Genomic DNA, 20,888 nt, shown 5'->3' with positions numbered 1-20,888 from the left:
AAAAGTTTCCGGGAGCGAGATCCGCATGTGCTTCGGCGGCGCATCTCAGACAACGACACCCCTCACACCCCTGCGGCAGTCGGCAGGATGCCCTTCCTGCGGGCATCAGGGCGGGCTTCACAGTTCCTAATTAGACAATCCAGGATAGCGAGGGCATCGAGGATATCGAGGATATCGAGGACAACCCCGCCGTCACAACTCCAGTACCGCTTCTGCTCGTCTTGCGACAGCACCGATGCCTCGACCACAAAACCGCTCGCGCCCGATCATCGGCAGCTCGGGCTGCAGCACGAGCTTTTCATGACTTCTGTCTACAGCCCTGGGTCACCCATCCTGCTTCCCAATGGAGCACGCATCTTCAATCGCCTCGTCGACTTCCTCCGCCAGCAATACGTTCGCTATGGCTTCCAAGAAGTTATCACGCCGACCATATACAAGAAGGCTCTCTGGGCCAAGTCGGGCCATCTCGAGAACTACTCCGACGACATGTACACCGTAACGAGCACCTCGCCATCGCGTGCCGAAGTCACCGAGGGCGGGGAGGAAGCCGAATACGGCCTCAAGCCCATGAACTGCCCGGGCCACTGCCTCATCTTTGCGTCGCAGACCCGCAGCTACCGCGACCTTCCGATCCGCTACGCCGATTTCAGCCCGCTACACCGGAATGAGATCTCAGGAGCCCTGAGCGGTTTGACACGGGTGCGCAGGTTCCACCAGGACGACGGGCACATTTTTTGCCGGCCGTCGCAGATTCGGGAAGAAATCGCAAAAACGCTCGATTTCGTCCGCCTTACATACGGCGTCCTCGGCCTCGGGTCATACCGGCTGGTTCTTTCAACCCGACCGGAACAATATATTGGGTCTGCGGACGAGTGGTCACAGGCGGAGGATGCGTTGAGGACGGCGCTCACCGGAAGTGAGCACGAATACACCGTCAACGAGGGTGACGGTGCTTTCTATGGCCCCAAGATCGACATCATTCTGAAGGACTCGGACGGAAAGGAGCATCAAACGGCCACTATCCAGCTCGACTTTCAGCTCCCCAAGCGGTTCAACCTGGAATACGCGGCGCCCGCTCCAGAGTTTGAGAAACGAGGCGAGACTACAACGGACTCGGAATTGCTTGCCGAATATGGGCCTGTCCAGCCGGTACTTATTCACCGAGCTGTGCTCGGCTCCGCAGAGCGGCTCATGGCGCTGTTGATCGAGCACTATAACGGCAAGTGGCCATTTTGGCTCAACCCGCGCCAGGCCATCGTCATCACGGTCAACAGCACGGAGCCCGTGGTGAACTGGGCACGAGAAACACAAAACCTTCTCCTCGGTGTTTCACCCTCGTCCCCGACGACAGGCGCGACGTCGCCGACCGGGCTTGCCGTCGACTTTGATGACAGCGATCGCAGCGTGGGCCTGAAGGTGCGCGAGGCCACGACCAAGGGGTACGGCTTGATAATTGCCGTGGGTCCGCGGGATGTGGAAAACAAGACGGTCGGCGTCAACGCGACCAGTCTCGCTAAACCCGGCGACAACCCAGAGCAGCTCAAAAAGCTGAAACGGATGGACATGAGCCCGGAGAGGCTGAGGGAGTTTATGCTCTCGTTGGCGAATGGGTACCAATGACCGGGCCAAGCCTGATTTAAAATTGAACATGTAATATGTGTAAATATGTATTGTAGCACGGCGCCTCGTGCCCGGCCCGACATGCAGTGTCAGATGACAGCTCATGGAATACCTCTCGCGTCTCGAACATGACGCAGTACCTCAACTTGGAGAAGGTGGGTCTCCAACGGCCTGTTCCTTGCCAAGCTCCCGGCTCGCTCCCCGCCCCCACCTCCATCGAGGTACAAGTGCTCCCACCCGACCTTCCTCGATTTCTCCGTCACCGCCCAATGAAGCAGTTGCAACGAGTAGCTCGTACCTTTTACACTCGCTCGCATTTTACATTAACCAAATACACCGCCATGGATCTCTCCAACCCCTCCGATCCCCCTCCGGATTACATCACGGCCGCCCGTAGCCACGGCATTCCCATCCGCCAGAGCGCTCCGATCAAGAAAGGCCCCTTCCCTCTCGAACTCCCCATCCTCTCACACCTCCGCTCTAAGCGTGTAATTCTCGCCAGCGCCTCGCCACGGCGCAAAGCCCTGCTCTCACAAGTCAGTACCTTAATTTAATCCCCCACATCCAACCACACCCTCCTAACCCCCCCGCCCCCGGCACAGGTCGGCCTCACCAACCTCGAGGTCCTCCCCTCCACCGAGCCCGAAGACCTCGACAAAGCAACCCACACGCCCGAGGAATACGTCTCGGCGACCGCGCGCCGCAAGTGCCTCGCCGTCTATGAAACAGCGCTAGCCCGACAAGCCGAGGCAATCGAGCACCAAGAGAAAAAAGACGTGCCCAACCCCGTCCCGGACCCCCGCGTTCTGGAGGAGCCCGCGGTCGTGATCGCCGCCGACACGGTGATCGCGACGCGGGCGGGCCAGATCCTCGAGAAGCCGCGCTCGCAGGCCGACCACGTGCGCATGCTCACCCACCTGCGCGATACCGTCCGGCATCGTGTGTTGACGGCGGTCTGTGTGCTGGCGCCCAAGGCCGATGCCACGCACCCGGGGTATGAGATTGCCTCGCATGTGGAGGTGACGAATGTGTTTTTTGCGGGGGCTGATGATGGCCTGCCGGATGATGTCATTGAGAGCTATGTGCGCACGAGGGAGGGGGCGGATAAGGCGGGCGGGTATGCCCTGCAAGGGGTGGGGGGGATGGTGTTGGTGGAAAAGGTGGAGGGGAGCGTGGATAATGTGATTGGCTTGCCGGTGAGGAAGTGCTTGCAGTTGTGTGAGCGGGTGGTGTTTAGGCAGGGAGAGGAGGAGGAGGGGAGTGAGGAGGGGGAGGATGAGTAGGTAGGGTCGTTTTTGTTTGGAAATGCGAAGTGGGGGGGATAAAAGGGGGAAATATAAACGGAATGTGATTCAGGGGTAGAAATCGTCATCTTTTTGACAAGCCACGACTCAGGGCGAAGGGTAGGTAAGGGTGCGGCAAAATAATAACATTCAAAGTCCCGAGAGCGCGCCGTCTACCATCTATTTGTAACCCATGCCATCCATAACCACCGGCTTTTTACCCTACTCGAGACTCTCGCCCTCCGGCTTCGGCAACCTGAACGGGTGCGCCTCCGTATTAAACACATAGTCGTCCAAATTAATGAGCTCCGGCTCCGAGAAGATGAGATAAAAGTACTTGAGCGTTTCCGCAATCCAAAAGCTCTAAAGCACACCACACCATCAGCAACCCACTCCCCAAACCATATCATACCAGGGCAGTCAGTCACAAAAACTCACCTCCATCAAATCGAGCTTCGCCGTCTTGCCCGTAGCTCTCACATCCGCAATCGCCGAGTGCGCGAGGCGGGTCCTTGTCGCCTTGCGGATCGCCTCGAACATGTCCCACGCCGTGTCCAGCAGGTCGGCCGCGCCCGTGAGGCGGTACAGCACAAACACGCTCTCGATCGCCTCGGGGCGCAGCAGGTACTGCGTGCTGCTCAGCCCCGCCACCCCGCGCGGCAGCTGCTGCGTCCGCGCCCGCTCGCCCGTGGCGGCGGACCACCGGGTCTCGTTCCAGGGGCAGGGGGCGAGGTTGTCTTTGGGTTTAGGGTTAGACTTGGCCTTGTCGTCTCTGCCGCCTTCTTTGGGTGTGGGCTGGCAGGGGATCAGCACGGCGGTCTCGGGCATGACGCCCGTGGGGAAGGCGGCGTAGGCCCAGGCGCAGCCGCGCGCGAGGCGGTCGCCGATGGCGACGTGGGCCTCGTCGGCGAAGAGCCGCCCGCCGAGCGCGAACATGCCGCCCGCGAAGCAGCCCAGGTGCTGCACCTCGGGCGACAGCTCCGCGATTAGCCCGTTGGAGAGCACCGTGCCCGGGAAGAGCACGTCCGGGGCCGGGTCCGGCAGCATCGGCCGGAAGAGCACGTGCTTGGCTGCCGTGGCCATGGCTTTGGTGTGCAGTTTCTCGTAGGTTGGGTCCAGCCCGCCGAGCAGGGCGTGCATCTTGGAGAGGTACTCGTAGGCGGAGTCGGCGGAGGCGCCGAGGGAGAAGGAGGTGCCCGAGGTGAAGAAGTTGTTTTGGAGGTTGATGAAGATGGGCCACATGCCGGGGAGGCTGGTCGTGTCCTGCGTCCTCTCGAGCTCCTTCTTGATGCCGTCGATAGCGTGGTAGTATTTGGAGTCGCCCGTTAGCTGAGAGAGCCGGGTGAACTCCAATGATAGGGACCCAACCGCGGCAGAGGATTCGTGCCCACTAGCCACCAACTTGCCCTCCTTCGCGGTTTGGAAATGAAAGGCGTTTGCGGGCATATGGTTCGGCGTGTCGAACGCGGCGTGGAGCATGTCCCCCAGCTCGATCGCTTTGTCAAGCAGGACCTTCTCCTGGCTCAGGTCGTAGGCCGAGAGCAGACCGCCCAGGTACCTGATGTTAGTCTCGAAGAGGCTGCAGTCCCAGGATGTCGCGTTGTTCCAGTCGATGGTGGCGACGTGCCGGACGGCGTCCCCGAAGTCCTTCTTCATGCCCATGATCCAGAGCGTGTCCAGCGAGTCCACCAGCGTTGCCCCCCACCCGGCAAAGGTGTCTTGTCCGACTAGGGTCTGAGGAGCAACCTCGTCCCGACCCCAGGCGTAATCGCGGTAAGCTCTCCATGACCTTTTGGCGACGTTCCTGACGGCTTCTCGGCGTTCCCTCTGGGTCTCGTTATGAGACTTGCTCAGCTCATCCTTTGAGAACTTGTGTTGAATCCGAGGCAGTTGACGAGGGTTTCCCTCTGGTAGCCGCGTCATGGTAGCCTCGTCGACAGGGTGTGTATGAGGTCGCTTCCGCCAGTCGAAGCTACTCGGCGTGTACTTCCATGCCCGCCATTCCTGGCCTTGGTAGACGTACACCAAATCTGTTTGGCTTAGCAAGAGGTAAGCAGTGAGGAAAACAGCCGCCACTGTGGCTAGGCGTGTAAACTTCCGGAAACTCATGCTGGCCACGGTTCCCAGGCGTTTGCTAGAATATTGCCCATTCGAGGATGAAGAAGGATGCGTAACTGGCCAGGACTCGGCAGCATATGTAGAAAGCCACGTAAAATAGGCTTGAAGAAGCAAGGGAGGGACGAAGAAAAACCAAGACGGGAACAGACTTAAACGTGGATAACTAACTGCTTCGTGGAAGCGTTCATAGGGTAGTTACAGATTACATACGGGTACATATGCGGTGTGTGGGCACGGCTGAGCAGGGACTCGGGAGCAACAAACCTGTTTAGGGGCCAACAACATGCTTCAGGGGCACTGGGGGGATGCTTTGGCGGTGCCGAAACGGGAGCTTCCCCTGATGTTCCCAGCTTCCCGTGGGCACCAGCACCCGTCGATCACTGGGTTAAGGTTATTCTTCGGAGGGCTGTGCAGTAAATTACGGGCCCTCAATCTCGCCTGTTTGAGACTCCAGGAGAGAGAAACGAGTCGTTGGCGGAGATGACGCCAGCGAATTCGGCTGCCGGCGCTACTTTGAGCTAACGTCCCCGAGAAATGCAGTGAAATATTGGGAATGCAGGGTTCCAGTTCGGGATGTTCGTGATGAAAGACATCGGAATAAGGACAGCGTGAGCCACTACAAAAGTGTCTTCGAAACGCCATCGATATTAAATATTGTTGTCGAGATTTCCTGGGCATCGTCTGCAATTTAAGGATCAAAGTGTATCTGAAGCAACCCGCATCAGCAATGTCGAGTTCTATTCCTTGTTTCTTTTGATGTTCACAGCATTCCATCAAGATCGGCCGAGAACTTTGTGGGGCGGTGATCGCCAAGCTCCAACCTCAGCCTCCAGAAACAGGGACCCCTGTCTGGGTGGCCCACGACTCCAACAGCAGACCTTATCGCTTATCGCAACCGCTGAAGGCTCAAAAATTTGGATACCAGCAAGATCACGAAACAGGCAAAGACAGCCCAATTCGTACCTTTCAAACCAACTCACCGCCACAATGTCGTCTCTACGCAATAGGTAAGGCCCGGCCACAATGCGAAGCCCACCGCGGCGACAAGGCTAACCCGCGACAGTGTCCAGCGGCGATCCCACCGCGAACGGGCGCAGCCGCTCGAGCGCGAGCGACTCGGCCTCCTCGAGAAAAAGAAGGACTACCAGAAGCGGGCGAAGGACTACAACAAGAAGAAGGCAGTGCTGAAATCGCTGCGGCAAAAAGCGGCCGACCGCAACGAGGATGAGTTCTACTTCGGCATGATGTCGCGCAAGGGCCCCGGCGCCTCCATCACGAGGGGCAAGTCCTTCACCGGCAACGTCGACGGCGACCGAGGAAACAAGGCCATGGACGTCGATACCGTCCGCCTGCTCAAGACCCAGGATCTGGGCTACGTCCGGACGATGCGCAACGTGGCTGCCCGCGAGGTGCGCGAGCTGGAGGAGCGCTTCATTCAAGCCGGTGGGGCAGAGGTGGACGAGGAGGACGACGACAGCGACGATGATATGGGCCCGTCGACGGCGGCGCCGCAGAAGCCGAAAAAGATCGTCTTCTTTGACGGAGCCGAGGAGAGGGAGCAGGCGTTGGAACGAGCAGAAGACGAAGACGAAGCGATGCGGGACCTAGAAGACGAGGACGACCGGAAAGCGGCAGCGGCGGACAAGAAAGCACAGAACCTGGAGAAGCTGGAGCGGAGGTTAAAGGCTGCCAAGAAAAAGTTAAAGACGCTGAAAGACGCCGAGTACGAGCTGGAGCTACAGAAGGCCAAGATGGCGAAGACGGCGACGTCGGGCGGGATCACGAAGAGCGGTCGGAAGATCAAAGTACGAGAGAGGAAGAGGTAGCGGACAGGAGACCGTCACTTTTTCCATGTTTCTTTTTTACAGATGTCTGTCATACCAAATTTCCTCCGGGGCGAGAGTCTGGCCTCGCCCTTCGGGGTATTATGCAATACCCAACGCCAGAATTATCATGACCATGAAAAAGGTATCCAACGAAGAACCAAAAAATATCCCAAACAAAAAACGCTGCTCCTCCGTCATTCCTGTCGTTCCACATCGTTCCCGCCGATTCTCAGCACCCACATCACATCAGCCAAAAACTAAAGCTTCCCCAGGCCACAGCACCTCGTCAGCACCGACAAGATGGCCACCAGCGTCTTGAACGCAACCGTAGCACACCACACAAGGCACTTGAACGTGATGGTCACAAGCCCCACCAACGCCCGCAGCACCCCCGGCACCTTATCCTTCTCGGCGCCCTTTCCCAGATCGCTGCTCTGGCTCTCCAAGTCCAGCTCAAACTGCTCCATCGGCCCCTTCTTCCCCTTCTTCTTCTGCTGCTTCTTCAGCTGCTTCTTGCGCTCCTTCTCCTCCCGCTTACTCGCCCGACTGACCCCCCGCCTCTCACTCCAGCTACTGCTCCTCCCGCCCTCACCCGCACCAACCCCCACCCCAGCCGCCGAATACACACTCCCATTCGGCCCACCAAACACCACCGGCGGCGGCTCAAACACCTCCCCACCCCCACCCCCATTCAACCCCCCATCCAGATGCGCCACGATCACCAGCGCAGCGACCACCACATCCACCAAATACACCGCCTCAATCTTGCCCGCAATCCCCGTATCGACCTCGACCCACCCTGCCCCGGTCCCATCGCGCACCAGGCGCGCCAGCGGCGCCGGCGACTCGAGGTGCTCGAGCGCGTACTCGGTGCGGCTGTAGGCCGGGTGGCGCGCCACGGCGACGCGGAAGGGCATGGCGAGGGCCGGGTGCGCCAGGAAGTGGCTGCCCGAGTCCGCGTCCCATACCAGGCGGGCGGATTCCTGCTGCGCGAGCGCGACCGTGGTCAGGTCGTTGGCGCGGTCGGCGACGAGGCGCGCTGCGGCGGCGGGCCAGAGGTGTGCGACTAGGCCGGTGGTGAGGGCGTCGTCGTCTTCTTCGTTGGGGGAGGTGGTGGTGGTGGTGACGGTTTCGTTGGTGGGGGAGAGGTGGGTGGAGAGGACTTCTTGCCAGTTTTTTTGGTGCTTGGAGGCTGTGGTGGCCGGGGTGTGGGCTGTGGTTGGGGGGAAGGGGTGGTTGGAGTGGCGGCTGGAGGAGGAGACGCGCGGGGAGGGGGAGGAGGCGCCGCTGCTGGGGCTGATGGCCATGGTGGCGGCGGCGGAGGAGGAGGCCGGCTTGAAGGGCTTGTTGGGGTCGTAGCGGGAGAGCGTGACGAGGGCCGAGGACGAGGTCGGGTCGACGCGGAGGCAGTAGAAGGGCTGGCCGGTGGAGGAGGAGAGGGTGTATGACGGGGGCAGGTCCGGGGAGGCGGCCATCTTGAGGCAGTAGTTACGCCCGTCGAACGAGGTGGCCTTCCACCCGTTCGTCACCTTCCACAGCCCGCGGAGTTCCTCGGTCGTGTTGACGGCCGGGGCCACGGCGGGCTCGTGGTGTCGTTGCCCCATGGCGGGATGCCAGCGAGGGGCAGAGGGGGCTGCTTGCGGAGGGCTAGCTTGGTAGGTAGTTGTTGGCATGCTGGACGACGCTTCGGGGGCCGGGGCAATGCTTGGTGGAGAGTAAAGGGGTCTGCTAATGGCAGATTGGGGGATGTGTGTCGGACTTGCTTGGGTCGGGTAGTAGTTTTGTTGGTCCAAGGTAAGCTCGGGGTTGTACCGGGGGAACATGGACCGGATCGCGGCCGGCTCGCCGGATTGCCCTGGTTGGGACGACGAGGACGGGCCGGCCGTTGTGTAAGCTATTGGGGGTTTGGCAATGGAGCTCCGCGATCTCTGGCTTGAACTGCGGACGAGCGTCTGGGCCTCGGAGAAGGCCGTCTCGCATCGCTGGGGCGCATCCGTCACGGGTTGGGAATATGTTGTCTCAACGACGGGATCCTCGACAACGAACGGCACTGTCGACGGGCCTGCCGCGCTCTCTCCATATGCCGGCTGTCTTGTGGCATCAAGCGCATGCTGCCACGGGTTGTTGGACGCGGCCCTCTGCCTGCCCTCCCTCGCGGATGAGTTCCTCCGTCCGGTACGGGGGGGTGTCGCCTCGATCGAGCCAGCCCGCCCTTCCTGGGGCGGCGAAGCTGCTCGAGGCCTGCTTTGGGATCGCGATGGCGGTCTCGGGGCGTTGCTCGGGTTCGGGAAGAGGGAGAATCCTCCCGCCGGGTGTGGGTGTTGGTTTGGGTGTGAGGACATGTCGTCGACGAGAGCTCTGCTCTCTTTTGAAGCCCAATGGCGTGGCTCTGCTGTCGTCCTCCCTCGCTTCTGCTTTTCCAAGCTGCGCGCCAACGGCGAAGGCAGGTCGATCGATGACAAAAAACCTGTAGTGCCTGCTACCTAAACATCATGACCCAGACAAAGAAGCAATATGAACGAGGCGTGTTGATAAGGGATTGTCAATGTTTCACCTCGTCAACGCCAACAACATTTGGTGACGGTACGAAGGATAGAACCGAAGCCACGGAACCGGACACGCATGGGAGCCAATCCGTTTTATTCAACCCGCCATCTTCCTTCCTGTTCGTCCCGGAGTATGAGGGAGCAAGGAGCACAAGCACCCGCACACGCACCGCACGTCAACCCCGGCCCCCCTGTCCATGTCCCGCGTGTACAAGTATCCCTCCCATCTGCGGGTGTGGTAGCGGGAACACATGGGATGGGTGCGGTGTGTGTGAGTGAGCCTGCCCGAGAGTGGGTGGGTGCGCTTCTCAGTAAATTCAGGGTACTTCTCGGCGGGCACGCAGCGGGGAGGAAGGAGCCAGCCGACCTATCGTGGCCCTCCTTTTTTTCTCATGCAGTGCGCTATGGAAGGTCGACTTTCCGACTGCAGTGAGATTCGGTAGTCTTAAGCGCCGGGCATGCCCAACGCGGCCGGGAGCAGCGACCTCGTCCCGCTGTGACTGGGTGAAGGCCGGGGTTGGATGGTCGAGAGTCGCGGGAGGGGAACGAATTAGGCGCTGAAAATAGATTCCCTGGTGCTCTCCCCTGTCCAAATCCTCCAATCAGCGCCCGGATCACCTTGCAGATTGACGCCGCCAACTCTCTTCGTCGCTTCCTGCCTCTTGTTCCCTCTTTCCGCAGAAGAATCAGCAATTGCGATTGCAGCGATTCGTGGCAAGGCTGGGTCCGTGGGCCAACCTTCTTCCACTGTTACCGTGACCTTTGAAGGCGGTCAGTCTGATAGGGCTGCTCAATCAGATCCCGCCCTCACACGCTCCCGGTCACAGAGGCTGGCTGATCAAATCACGCTTTTCGTAATTATTCTGCTCTCCTTTTCCTTTTCCGTAGACGCATCTAGGGTCATGAGCGTATCGCGAACCTCTTGACCAAGTCGTCGTGGCCGTTTCATGAAGCACTTGACCTTCTGCAGCTATGGCTGCTTTGGACAAGATCTACAAAGTGATATCTTGATCCTCATTCCTATTTGTTCAACCGCTCCGGGATAAAGGCTCAACCCCGCGTTGATATCCGGGGTCGCTGGACGGTGTGGTGGCTCCGGAGCAGCTGAGGGTCGATGAGAGAGATCCTCGAATGGAGAGTCGTGTGGGATGGCCCCCCTTCCCCGGAGTAACTCATCTAAGTCGTGTCTCTCTGCGAGAATCATCTCAACTACCTCTTCGTGGCGCAGGGACAAGCCACTGCAACGTCGGGCCGTTCCATCTGATTCCAAAGAGTGTGACGCTCTTTATGGTTGCCAGTTCAAACGAATAGGAGCCACTTTCTTGCTTCGGGAACTGGCGAACCCGGCTGTTGTAGCATGCCCAATATCAAGAATACCTCCCGTCTCTTATGCGGGGAGATCTGGAGTGCAGGTGTCTGTCGTGTCACAACACCATGTCCTACCTCAACGGCACAGTTACTGAGACTCGTATCGGAATCCACCTCGATTTGTTCTTGCAGATGCTTCTCAGCCTCAGGCTATCCACTAACACACGCCCACTCTTAAGAAAGGGACGCCACACGGCTGGTACTTCGTACCTTGCAGCAGCCGGTCAAGGCCAAGCAGACGAGCCAAGGGACGTCAACGGCATGGCATGGTCGACTCTAGGAACGAATACGCTCCCTACCCGTCCGCCCAACAGGTTAGCCAAGGCGGGAGGCGCTGACTCACCGGTTCGTTGTTGGCTAGTTGTTGCACCTTTGACTCGTGGAGGGCCAAAAATACTATGACGGCGTCGCGTTGGAGGCTTCACGCCAACTCGGCCTGCCGTTTGGGCTGCTTCGTGGCCGTCACGAGGGACGGGAAGTGCTATTCTATTTCCAACCCGTCCCTCCCAGGCTTATAATGGCGTATTGGATGGAGGCTGTTTCTCAACGGCAGGCAAACAATGGCTGAATCATGAAAATGACCTCCGAAAGGTATACAGTTACTCTGGAGTGGCCCTCACTTGAGTCTCTGAAGGTTCTAGCCTACCGCTATTCTTAGCGAGTGTCTCTAGGGGAGACCGGCGTGCTACGGGGACTGATCAAGTGATGCTATTCTTATTATCGCGTATCGATCAAACTCGTTCCAAGGGGTAGGTGTCGACAGTCGACATCCAAGTAGTCCGAGATGCAGATAAGCATTCCGTTCGGGGCTCGGGGTAAGACAATGCTACGAATGTCCTTCCTAGAATGGAAAGCAACGTTGCCGTTTTATTATTAGGGAATAAGGGGAGTTAACAGTAGTGCACGACTCGGCATGGACCCTGAGCCGGACGTGACATATCGGATCCGGCCGCACTTCCGGCGGAAACCGGATGCCCCGGTGTAAGCCGGGAATGGATCCAGACCCACCCGGTCGTGCGGAGCCGAGTCAGAACACCTCGGGCCGGACTCGGAGCATGGAGGCGATGCCGCTCCTTTCCATCTCAGTTAGGTGGTATCGCAGGCACTAGTCTGACTACTTTGGGTGGTGTTTGGCACTAATGAAGAGACTATAATACGAGGCATACGGGAAGGCTCTCACAAGCCCCTTGCCGTTAGTGTTTATAATACCTCGGAACCGTCTGGAGTATGACTCAAGGGTTCTTGGTCTCATCCTCACGCTACTCCCATCTCTATAAACTATCAAGTAAATAACACCAACACTTACACAATGCCACAACACGTAGTCGTCATCGGGTGAGTTAACCACCCCCCCTCTCTCACCCCCTGAAAAATCACAACAGAACTAACACCCCCAAGAGCCGGCGTCATCGGCCTCAGCAGCGCCATCCTCCTCCAACAAGCCGGCCATGCCGTGACCATCGTGGCCCGGGACTTCCCCGAGCCCTTCGAGACGATGGACCCCCTAACCAAAATCAACTACACCTCCCCCTGGGGCGGAGCCCGTACGCGCCCCCCTTTCCCCTCCAACCCCCCCCCCCCCCCCCACCCCAAAACCCCCCAACTTCCCATACTAACCCGCCCATAACAAAAAAAAGACAACCGCTGGGTCCCCCCGCACCCATCCCTCCCACCCCACCTCACCCGCGAACACGCCCTCTCACGCACCACCTACACGCACATGCAGCGGCTGTACCACACCCACCCGCACACCGCCGGCCTCACCTTCCTCAAGGGCGTCGAGTACATGGAGCGGCCGGGCCCGGCGCAGGAGGCGCTCTCGACGCCGAGCGCGCCCAACGCGCTGGATTTGCCGGGGTTTCGGCTGTTGGATAGGTCTGAGTTTCCTGGTGGCGGTTCTGGTTCCGATGGTAAAGGTGGTGGGGTGACGTGGGGATGTGAGTATGACACGTGGTGCGTCAATCCGATGGTGTATTGTGCCTTCCTGCTGCGGCGGTTCGTGAACCGGGGCGGGCGGGTGGTGCGGCGGGAGCTGCGACGGCCGGAGGAGGGGTTTGCGCTGTCGGCGGGTGAGTTGGGGTTGGCGGTTGATGGTGGTGGTGGTGATGGGGAAAAGGGGGTGCCGGTGGTGGCGGCGGTGGTGAATGCGTCTGGCACGGGGCTCGTTCCCGATCCTGACATGACCATCACCCGCGGCCAGACGTGCCTGGTGGCGGAGGACTGTGATGTGACGGTGACGAGGCAGAATGAGGATGGGACGTGGACGTTCTGTGTCCCGCGCGGGTTTGAGGGTGGGACTATCATTGGCGGGACGAAGGAGTTGAATAATTGGGATACGAAGCCCTCGGCGGAGGTGAGGGCTGAGTTGCTGAGGAGGTTTGTGGAGACATACCCCAAGATCCTGGGGGATAAGAAGGAGCTGACGGTGGTGAGGGATATCGTTGGGAGGCGGCCGACGAGGAACGGCGGGCCGAGGATCGAGGGGGAAGTTGTACCCGGCGCCGGGTTCGTGATGCATGCGTACGGGTTGGGAGGGAGGGGTTACGAGCTGTCATGGGGGGTTGCTGAGGCGGTGGTGGAAGGGGTTGAGGCGCAGATAAAGGGAGCGGCGGCGAAGTTGTAGAAATGTTGTTGGGAGATTTCCGCCCTGTATACCCGGCGACCGTTTTGAAACCCTTGAATACCAACCCCAGTTCTTTCAGCTTTCGTCGTTTCAATACATATATATATACAGAGTTGTGTGTGACCGCTGTAGGGGCCAGTCTGACCCCATTCGACTCCCGACCCTTCCCATGCCTGACCATAGGATAAGAGGTCAATCAATCCTCATACGGCATCAACCTGCCTTGATGCCAGACCATCCCCCACGGGTATGCTTTTCTTGCAGCCTCTAACCACAAGGCCACCCCATCTAGCCCACTCCTCCACTCCTCCACCCCCCCAATATCACCTCCACCCTCTCATATCACTTCCACCCCCCCGCCCAATAAATAAACATCACCTCCCCCCCTCCGCACCCCCCCGCGCATCACCCCCCTCCCTCTTCGGTGGCGCAAACCCGCCCACCCTCTCCCCCCTCCCGAGCTTCTCCATCTCCTTCCTCGCCAGTTCCCGATCCTTCTCCGGCAAGCCCCACCACTCGCGCAGGAAGGCCTCCTGCTCGGCCTTGCGGCGGGCCTTGCGCTCGCGGTCGCGGGCGCGCTGCTGGCGCAGCGAGAACCATTCCTCGCGCGCCGCGTCGTGTACTTCCTGGGTCGCGTGCGCCTTCATGCAGCCGTTCATGACCCGGTGCGTGTCGCGGCACGAGAAGCCCGCCGTGAGGGTGTGGTTCATGGCGCATTCGGCGAAGGCTGGTGGTGGGTATGGTGTGGTTAGCGGGGGTTTGGGGAGTTTGGGGGTTGGGATCGGGTTGGGGGGGGGGGGGGGGGGGGGTGGGAGGTTGGTTGTATGTCGTGTGATGGGTGGTCTGGGAAACGGAGAGGGGGGTATGTGGGGAGGAAGGGAAGAGGGTACAGCATACCCTTGATTTCTGGGGCGCACATCTTTCGTACTCGGTCGTAGAATATATCTCGGACCTGGGCCTCCTGCGATGCCGACAGCGGTAACGGGTTGCGCGACGGCATGGGCAGGCGAGGAGGCTGATCGCCGCCTTGTGCGGCCATGGCGGCCATTCACTGCCCGGAACGCCGGGTTCGGGTTGTGGTTTCGATGTTCGGACGGTGTGGTGTCTCGAGGGAGATAAATCGTCGAGGTTCTCAATCGCCGGGTGGGGCCGCGGGAGCGTCGGTAAGGAAGGGTGGTGGTGTGTTGTTCGAGGCGTACGAATTCAATGTCGATGCTTGGACTGGCAGTTGCACACCACTGTAGCTCGAGAACACCCACCAATAACACAGTGCAGAAAACAGCTGTGGAGCTTTTGGCCTGCAATTCGCACTGTCCGACGAAGTTTCTCTCAGACACACACACACTTCTCTCTCATCCTCACAACTCCAAAGACGACTTCTTATGCCCACGCTGCTCGCTGTCTATTGAGCAGTAGCTACCTAAGTACCACTATATGCAGCAGGTCTATGCAAAGGTTCTACACTCTGACATATGTACCTCTGTAGCATAGACCCTACAACGCCATCCATTAACTACCCCCTAACTACCCCTTTCACTTGTGGCTCTCCTCTGCGAGGCCGTCGAGCTCCGAGACCTGCGATCTGTCCAAGTCCAAGCTCTCTTTTTCCTTCTTGCCCTTCTTGCCAAAGTTGCTCAGCCAGCGCGAGGGTGCCTTAATCTCCTTGCTCTTGGTGGCGGTCACCGCGGGTGCCAGACTGGGACTGCTCGTGATGCTATCGTAACTGCGCCCAAGGAAGGCCGGGTTCAGCGCCTCGTCGGCAATGTCCTCAAAGTCGCCGATGCTGGATCGCTCTATCGAGGTCCCCTTTTCCGAGGCGCCGCCGCTGGCCGTGCTGCTGGGGCCCTTCTTAAACAGGCCCGACTCCTTGCCGCCGAGCCGCCCGGCGATGCTGAACTTGCTCGAGCTGCCCTTTCGGAACAGCTTGCGAACCACATTATCGTCCTTGAAGCTGCTCGACAGCCCCGCGCTGGTGGGCTCCGAACCCGCGTTGGAGAAGGGCTGATCCAGGGAGAGCGAGTCCCGCGATTCGGAAACTGACGTCTGCGTGTGTACCGAATACCCATCCCGAGACATACGTGACTCCGGTGGAGATTCCAAGTCGAAAGTCGGGACCTGCGGCACCTCGGGCGTTGCTGACGCATCACCGTTCTTGCACTTCTCCTTGGATTCCTTCGCTTTGGACTTGTCCTTCTTCTCGGCCTTGGTCTTCTCCTTGTTCTCCTTGTCCTTTTCCTTGTCGGGTTTGGACTTGAAGAACGCGGTGATGTTGAACGCTGGCGCATTGGGGTTGAGGCGGGGGATCTTGGACTGCATCGGTGGGCGGCTGCCTATTACCCCCACTTCGTTGACGTTTGGTAGCATCTCCTCGCCGAGAATCTCATCATCCGCCGATGCGAGCGTTGTCTTCAGGGCCGATGGCGACCCGTGGAGAGATGGACGTCGGGATGGGTTCCTAGACCATGCGTCGGGCGACCACAGGCGACTGGGCTTCCCCAATGTCGCCGCGTCGCCTGGCTGCGGCCCCCAAATCGAGCCGGAATCCGTGGACGGCCGAGGGAGCTCGGCAGACGCGATGCTCTCGGGGCGTGGGCTGCCTTTGTCCCTCTCCGGAAACAAGCCACCCGGGGCGCGATGCGAGCTAGAAAAGGGATTGAGATTCCTGGAAAACATGCGGGAATGCGTCGCATGTCCCTCGGTGATCTCGGGGCCCACCGAGTTACGGTTGAACACACCCCAGCTCCGTCGCTTGTTCATCAGGCTATTCGGGTCGTCCTCCTGTCTCGGGAACGACTGGCTCTGTCCGGATTTGAGGCTACCAAACGGAAGGCCGCCTAGCCCTTCCGACTCTGAGACTTTGGCGGGCCTCGACCGTGGGAAAGGGAAGAAAGAGCTCAGCTTGTTCGGTGGGGGTTCTGTCGCGACGGGAGACGGAGCTGTGGCGGCGGCATTGAGCGACATGCGATCCGAAGTCTCGTTCTGGAAAGGAGGAAAGGGAAGGTTGCTCGAAGAACCGTGTGGGCTTGTGAAGATGCTGAACGATCTTCCTGAGGATGCGGGCGACTGCGGGTCGTTCTCGGGGGAGGCCCGCTGTGGCGGGAAATAGGGGTCCGGCCCAAACCTGGAAACCGGGCTGGGGTCATCGTCGTCAATATCCGCCATGAGGTTGGATGGCAAAAGAGCGGTGGCTGATGGACTGAGCGGGGCAGTTCTTAAGCCTAGCTCATCCAAGCGGCTGAGCTCAGAGTGGTCCATAAACGGTCCCGGGGCGAAGCCGGGCGGGGCGTTCGCAGAGCGCGAGCTGGCAAAGCCAGCAGGAGCCGCAATCGCCTGATCGATTTGAGGATATGGTGGCAGCTGTGCCGGGACGGAGACGCTGGAGATCGAATTGCCCGCCCGGCTTCGTTGGTTTAAGTGAGTGATCGCTGCGGGATCAAACTCCATGCCGGACGCATTGGGATGGCTGTACAGACCGCCAAAGTTGGTATGCGGGATGTGCTGCACCTGGACACTGAGCGCGCGAACTTGCTCGTCCAAAGCGCGCCCACGCTTCGCCTCGATTGCGGAAATCTCCTGTAATTCCCGACCCGTGCCGGTCCTGTACCACTCTCGCCGCTCCTCGGTGATCTTCTCGCGCCATTCACCATCCTCGTCCCCGCCCGGAAGCATTTTCCGAGCCTCTTCTAGCTCCTTCACCTGATCTCTCCTCTCCTTTAACTCTGCCTCCAAGCGCGAGCATTCGGCTTGTAGATCACCATTCTCCTCCCGAGACTGTTCGACCTTCTTGTCCCGGTCTTCCTCCAGCTCCGTCACCTGCTGGCCAAACTTCTCTCGCTCCTTGTGTAGCTCCTCCACACCCTTCTCCCACTTGGCGATGTTGTCGTGGAATTTGGTCCGCTCATTTTGCTTCTCTTTGAGGGCCTTCTCCTTCTGCGCTTTGCGTTGCATGGCGTTACGCATTGCCCGGTCGGTTGCGTGCACATCCTTCTTCAGCCTTTCCGTCTGTTCCTCCTTCTTTTTCTGTTCCTTCCGCTTCCCTCGCTTTTCCGTTTCCAATTCCCCCATTAACAGCCTATTATCGCCCTCTTCTCTAGCAATTAACGCCAACACGTCTTCCGTTTCCTTCCGGATGCTCTCAAATTTTTCTGTGAGCACCGGTAGGATTTGTTTGGGATCCGCGTTGACTTCTTCCCGTATCGGCTGGTCGAGGCTCGTAGTGGATGGCGAATGCTTACGCGTAACCGTATTCCGTCGTGGCCCTGGACCACCCGCAGAATTCATATCCCTGACAGGTGAGATAGTCGGTTCCTGGACCGTTGGGATCTCCAATGCAGGGAAGGGACTGCGACCCCCTCCAGCGTCGTCGCCCATGTCGTTGGATGTAGAGGCCCGCGGCTCCTCCGGAATAAAATTAGATGGGAGTCGCGAATTCCCAAGCTGTGGTCGTCCATCGCGGGCAAACGTCCTCAGCCGGATGACCCGGCTGCCGGCTTGGAAGTTGTTGGAGCCGACGGCAATCACGCGCACATTGTAGAAATGATCTGGCTTCAGGCCACTCACAACGATGGCGGGTTCCTGGTTTGCAGCGACCTCTCCCACTGTTGAAGTTGGTCAGCTTTTGCGCCGCCGAAGGATTTTATGCGTTGGTCCCAACTCACCAACCACGCCGTTCACCTGGATCAGAAACTTCTGTACGGACCGGTTCGCCGGTGCGCGCGTCCAGTTCACGGTGGCGGCGTCGGCTCGGATATCGGCTAGCGACACGTCGGGTGGATCGGGGACATCGACGCCGAGGATGTTGATCAGCTCGGGGACCGGCTTCCATAAGGTCTGCCACGCTCTCCGAGCCAGCCTGTAGAAATGCACAGTGAGCCTACGGCCGTACTATAACCAGCCATCGCATCGGAAGCGGAAGCGGAAGCGCGGCCAGACGCCGGTGCGACACCGGGTGCGGCAAAGCCAAACACACAAGGCAATACGGCACACAGCACACAACAGAGCCCCACGTACCAAACAACAGCAACGCCCGTTACCAACATCTTCGCATTCCTCAGGATGATAAGCTCGAGACGGAGGGCGGCGACGGCGTCGACGGTCAGGGCGTAGACCGAGTAGGAGAGATCGCGACACAACTCGGGAGCGACAGCCCAGCAGAAGAGGGCGGCGCCAGCGGCAGCGATTAGGTTAATGCGGGCGTTCTTAGGTTCGGTGAACCACCAGGCGAGACTGGCGGAGATGATAAGAAGGGTGGGCACCAGCGACGTCCAGGAGAGCCATGACATGACGCTGGGGTCGTCGGGAGGGACAGCGAGGCCGGGTGTTGAACAAGTCTCGCAACCTGCAAGAAGGAGGGACGGGAGTGGGGGGTCGGTAGGAATGAGTCGCAGAAACATCAGAAAAGGGAAAAAAACCAAATGCTTCCCTCCCAGGCCGAGATTCGCTTGGCCCTGGCCCGCCCGGCTGCTTCAATGGCATGCTTCATTGGCCGTGAAAAACTGGGGACGTTCGCAATTGCCAGACAAGCAATCGGGGCTCCATCGTGGCATGGACGCCCCGAATGAGGTGCCGGCTGCTCAGTGGTCAGACGGGCCCTTAGTTGCGTCTTTGCGGTGGAGATCACTGCCGAGAGTGTGGCCCGGGACGTGAAAAGAGGTGCCGTTGTTTCAGCGGCCTGGCACGTCTGTTGGCACCTGTATGGAATCTTGGGATATGCTGACATGCTGCGCTGCACTGCCTGACTGCCTGACTTTGTAAAATGCACCTGCCATTCCATCCATCCAACCTCAGCCAAGGCAGGATGGCCAGCTCGGGACTCACTCAGGCACCCAGCTTGAGCGACACGGGCATTTGAGGCTTCGATTCAAGGTTGCTAACAAATTATGTTGGTGCAACGTCCGGCTCAAATAATTCCCTTTCTTGTCACTGTGTCTCAGGCCATCCACACTCAAGAGCGGAGTCGTTCTAGGCAGTTTGTCAGACGTGAGGATCGACCTCACCTTCCCAAGTAAGCTGTATGTACCAACAACCAACATGCACAAGTTATCCATACACAGCAAATTATCAGTCTCCGCTTTAGAGGTTGTCGCGGTGGAACGCTCCTCCAGGTAGGTTCACTCTCAAGGGCGAGAAAGGAAAAGGGAGAAAAAAACGGGGAGGTAAGAGAAAAGACGAAGCAAAAGAAACCCGTCTCTCATCAACTGCTTTGTTTGTATGTCCCAGATGTCTCAAAACAGCAATAAGACGATATTCGTACTTCCATGTCGTAACTCCCACTCTCTTATTGCCGGTGTTCTGGCCACGAGCCGCTGATCGTCACGGCGGCCGACCGGGTCGAAGCGTCCCTTGGGACGAATGGCCGGGGGAAACTCGGTCCATGATACAAAAAGTGAGGCAGGTGATGAGGCAGGTGACCAGACCAGAGGTTCCAAGGCCCATTCCATGTTGTTTCCCCTCCACGGCCTCACGGCGGCAAGCTCCAGCAGCCTAAAAACCCCCCACTAGACCGACGGGGATTTGCGCCGCCTAGCCCGGTCATGTGCTTCCATGTGCACCCCAAGCGTTCGCCTGGCTCCCTGAACCCTTGTTTCCCCAACCAAGCCAGCCACAATTTGTCGGGGCCAATGCTGCCATGCGCCTGCCCGCTGTTGATCCCCAATGCCAACGCTCCAGAGCGCGTCCTGTGGAACAATCGGAGTCTTTTGCTTTGGTCCACAATGCCTCATCTGGAATGGGAACTGCCCGCAGCCGCCATGGCAATTATCGGGCGTTTGTTTGTTTTGCACTACGGGCATCAAGGCTCTCGCCGTGCGTGCTCTTCCACCCACTGCACTGGGCAGCGAGGCAGCTTACGTCTTTGGTCGTCAAAATCTTGCCCGACTCATTGATGGGTTGAGCGTTCATGACATCAGCGAGGGGAATCCGGGCTTGTGACAAGGGTCCAAATCCTCAGGGGACGCTGGGAAAAGACTTTGCAAATACCAAGCCGAGCAGCGAACTCTCAGCAAATTAGCGCGGTCGTATTGGCGGGCCGGAAGTACCGGACTTGTAACGAACGCAAAGAGTCAGCCCAGCCAAGCGTTGGTGGACTGGTGGGATTCTCGGCGTTTGTTGAGCCCTCGTGATTGTCCTCAGCTGCTCAACACCTGGTTCCTTGAACTTCCTTCAAGAGCCGGCCTTGTTCCTGATCCGCGACGTGGTCCCCTAATTTTTGGGCCGAAGTCCACCGAAGACGTTGAAAGCGCCCTTGTGTTCGTCCGATTTCGAAGCTGCATCCGTTTTAAACCGTCTTCGCCTGCATTAGCGACCGAGACGCCCGGCTGCCCAATCCATTCCCCTCCTTCGGGCCTTCCCTGCGTCCCTCGGCCCCTCGATTCCCAAAGCCGATTTAAGCGCAGCTCTGCGACTTCCGACCGGTTTTAGTCGTCTTCCATCCCATCTCGACAACCTCCGAAGACGTCCTCGTCGCTGCGTTCGCATTCACATTCCTCGCGTGCCTCAGCGCATC

General features: G+C 59.1%; 7 protein-coding genes across 7 annotated transcripts; 3 read left to right on the top strand and 4 right to left on the bottom strand.

The window, feature by feature from the left end:
• Nucleotides 1-300: 300 nt before the first annotated feature.
• On the top strand, nucleotides 301-2,903 carry B0H64DRAFT_414712 (uncharacterized protein; the record flags this gene model as incomplete). The annotated part of the gene is made up of 4 exons (XM_062805053.1): nucleotides 301-1,610; nucleotide 1,708; nucleotides 1,899-2,156; nucleotides 2,223-2,903. The coding sequence occupies 4 exons, from the start codon at nucleotides 301-303 to the stop codon at nucleotides 2,901-2,903; spliced, it is 2,250 nt and encodes a 749-aa protein (XP_062664565.1).
• A 222-nt stretch (nucleotides 2,904-3,125) lies between these two features.
• On the bottom strand, nucleotides 3,126-5,012 carry B0H64DRAFT_438159 (glycoside hydrolase; the record flags this gene model as incomplete). The annotated part of the gene is made up of 2 exons (XM_062806322.1): nucleotides 3,126-3,266; nucleotides 3,342-5,012. The coding sequence occupies 2 exons, from the start codon at nucleotides 5,010-5,012 to the stop codon at nucleotides 3,126-3,128; spliced, it is 1,812 nt and encodes a 603-aa protein (XP_062664564.1).
• Nucleotides 5,013-5,928: 916 nt separating this feature from the next.
• Nucleotides 5,929-6,976, top strand: B0H64DRAFT_29657 (small-subunit processome). The gene is made up of 2 exons (XM_062800082.1): nucleotides 5,929-6,028; nucleotides 6,085-6,976. Exons 1-2 carry the CDS (start codon nucleotides 6,009-6,011, stop codon nucleotides 6,845-6,847), a joined length of 783 nt encoding a protein of 260 aa, XP_062664563.1. The 5' UTR covers nucleotides 5,929-6,008; the 3' UTR covers nucleotides 6,848-6,976.
• On the bottom strand, nucleotides 6,976-9,329 carry B0H64DRAFT_29654 (uncharacterized protein). The gene has a single exon (XM_062800081.1). It carries the CDS (start codon nucleotides 9,187-9,189, stop codon nucleotides 7,105-7,107), a length of 2,085 nt encoding a protein of 694 aa, XP_062664562.1. The 5' UTR covers nucleotides 9,190-9,329; the 3' UTR covers nucleotides 6,976-7,104.
• A 2,585-nt stretch (nucleotides 9,330-11,914) lies between these two features.
• Nucleotides 11,915-13,713, top strand: B0H64DRAFT_471026 (uncharacterized protein). Its single transcript, XM_062807856.1, has 3 exons — nucleotides 11,915-12,096; nucleotides 12,160-12,305; nucleotides 12,399-13,713. Exons 1-3 carry the CDS (start codon nucleotides 12,071-12,073, stop codon nucleotides 13,382-13,384), a joined length of 1,158 nt encoding a protein of 385 aa, XP_062664561.1. The 5' UTR covers nucleotides 11,915-12,070; the 3' UTR covers nucleotides 13,385-13,713.
• A 45-nt stretch (nucleotides 13,714-13,758) lies between these two features.
• On the bottom strand, nucleotides 13,759-14,592 carry B0H64DRAFT_428978 (uncharacterized protein; the record flags this gene model as incomplete). The annotated part of the gene is made up of 2 exons (XM_062805872.1): nucleotides 14,282-14,592; nucleotides 13,759-14,111 (listed from the first exon to the last, which is right to left on the bottom strand). Exons 1-2 carry the CDS (start codon nucleotides 14,430-14,432, stop codon nucleotides 13,759-13,761), a joined length of 504 nt encoding a protein of 167 aa, XP_062664560.1. The 5' UTR covers nucleotides 14,433-14,592.
• Nucleotides 14,593-14,766: 174 nt separating this feature from the next.
• On the bottom strand, nucleotides 14,767-18,967 carry B0H64DRAFT_352853 (uncharacterized protein). The gene is made up of 3 exons (XM_062801500.1): nucleotides 18,395-18,967; nucleotides 18,043-18,236; nucleotides 14,767-17,982 (listed from the first exon to the last, which is right to left on the bottom strand). Exons 1-3 carry the CDS (start codon nucleotides 18,775-18,777, stop codon nucleotides 14,918-14,920), a joined length of 3,642 nt encoding a protein of 1,213 aa, XP_062664559.1. The 5' UTR covers nucleotides 18,778-18,967; the 3' UTR covers nucleotides 14,767-14,917.
• Nucleotides 18,968-20,888: the final 1,921 nt, after the last annotated feature.

Source organism: Chaetomium fimeti (genome assembly GCF_033439085.1).
Source record: "Chaetomium fimeti strain CBS 168.71 chromosome Unknown B0H64scaffold_1, whole genome shotgun sequence".
NCBI lineage: Eukaryota > Fungi > Ascomycota > Sordariomycetes > Sordariales > Chaetomiaceae > Chaetomium > Chaetomium fimeti.
Note: the sequence above shows the minus strand (reverse complement) of the source record. Positions and strands in the feature narration are given on the sequence as shown.

What these genes read in the sequence shown, in the direction of transcription:
- B0H64DRAFT_29657 (XM_062800082.1), top strand. Translation starts at nt 6,009, where the DNA reads ATGTCGTCTCTACGCAATAG. An exon ending in ATGTCGTCTCTACGCAATAG is followed by an intron (nt 6,029 to 6,084) that starts GTAAGGCCCGGC and finishes AACCCGCGACAG; the next exon opens with TGTCCAGCGGCGATCCCACC.
- B0H64DRAFT_29654 (XM_062800081.1), bottom strand. Translation starts at nt 9,189, where the DNA reads ATGTCCTCACACCCAAACCAACACCCACACCCGGCGGGAGGATTCTCC.
- B0H64DRAFT_471026 (XM_062807856.1), top strand. Translation starts at nt 12,071, where the DNA reads ATGCCACAACACGTAGTCGTCATCGG. An exon ending in CAACACGTAGTCGTCATCGG is followed by an intron (nt 12,097 to 12,159) that starts GTGAGTTAACCA and finishes AACACCCCCAAG; the next exon opens with AGCCGGCGTCATCGGCCTCA. An exon ending in CTCCCCCTGGGGCGGAGCCC is followed by an intron (nt 12,306 to 12,398) that starts GTACGCGCCCCC and finishes AACAAAAAAAAG; the next exon opens with ACAACCGCTGGGTCCCCCCG.
- B0H64DRAFT_352853 (XM_062801500.1), bottom strand. Translation starts at nt 18,777, where the DNA reads ATGTTTCTGCGACTCATTCCTACCGACCCCCCACTCCCGTCCCTCCTT. An exon ending in ACGGGCGTTGCTGTTGTTTG is followed by an intron (nt 18,237 to 18,394) that starts GTACGTGGGGCT and finishes GCATTTCTACAG; the next exon opens with GCTGGCTCGGAGAGCGTGGC. An exon ending in CCAGGTGAACGGCGTGGTTG is followed by an intron (nt 17,983 to 18,042) that starts GTGAGTTGGGAC and finishes CAACTTCAACAG; the next exon opens with TGGGAGAGGTCGCTGCAAAC.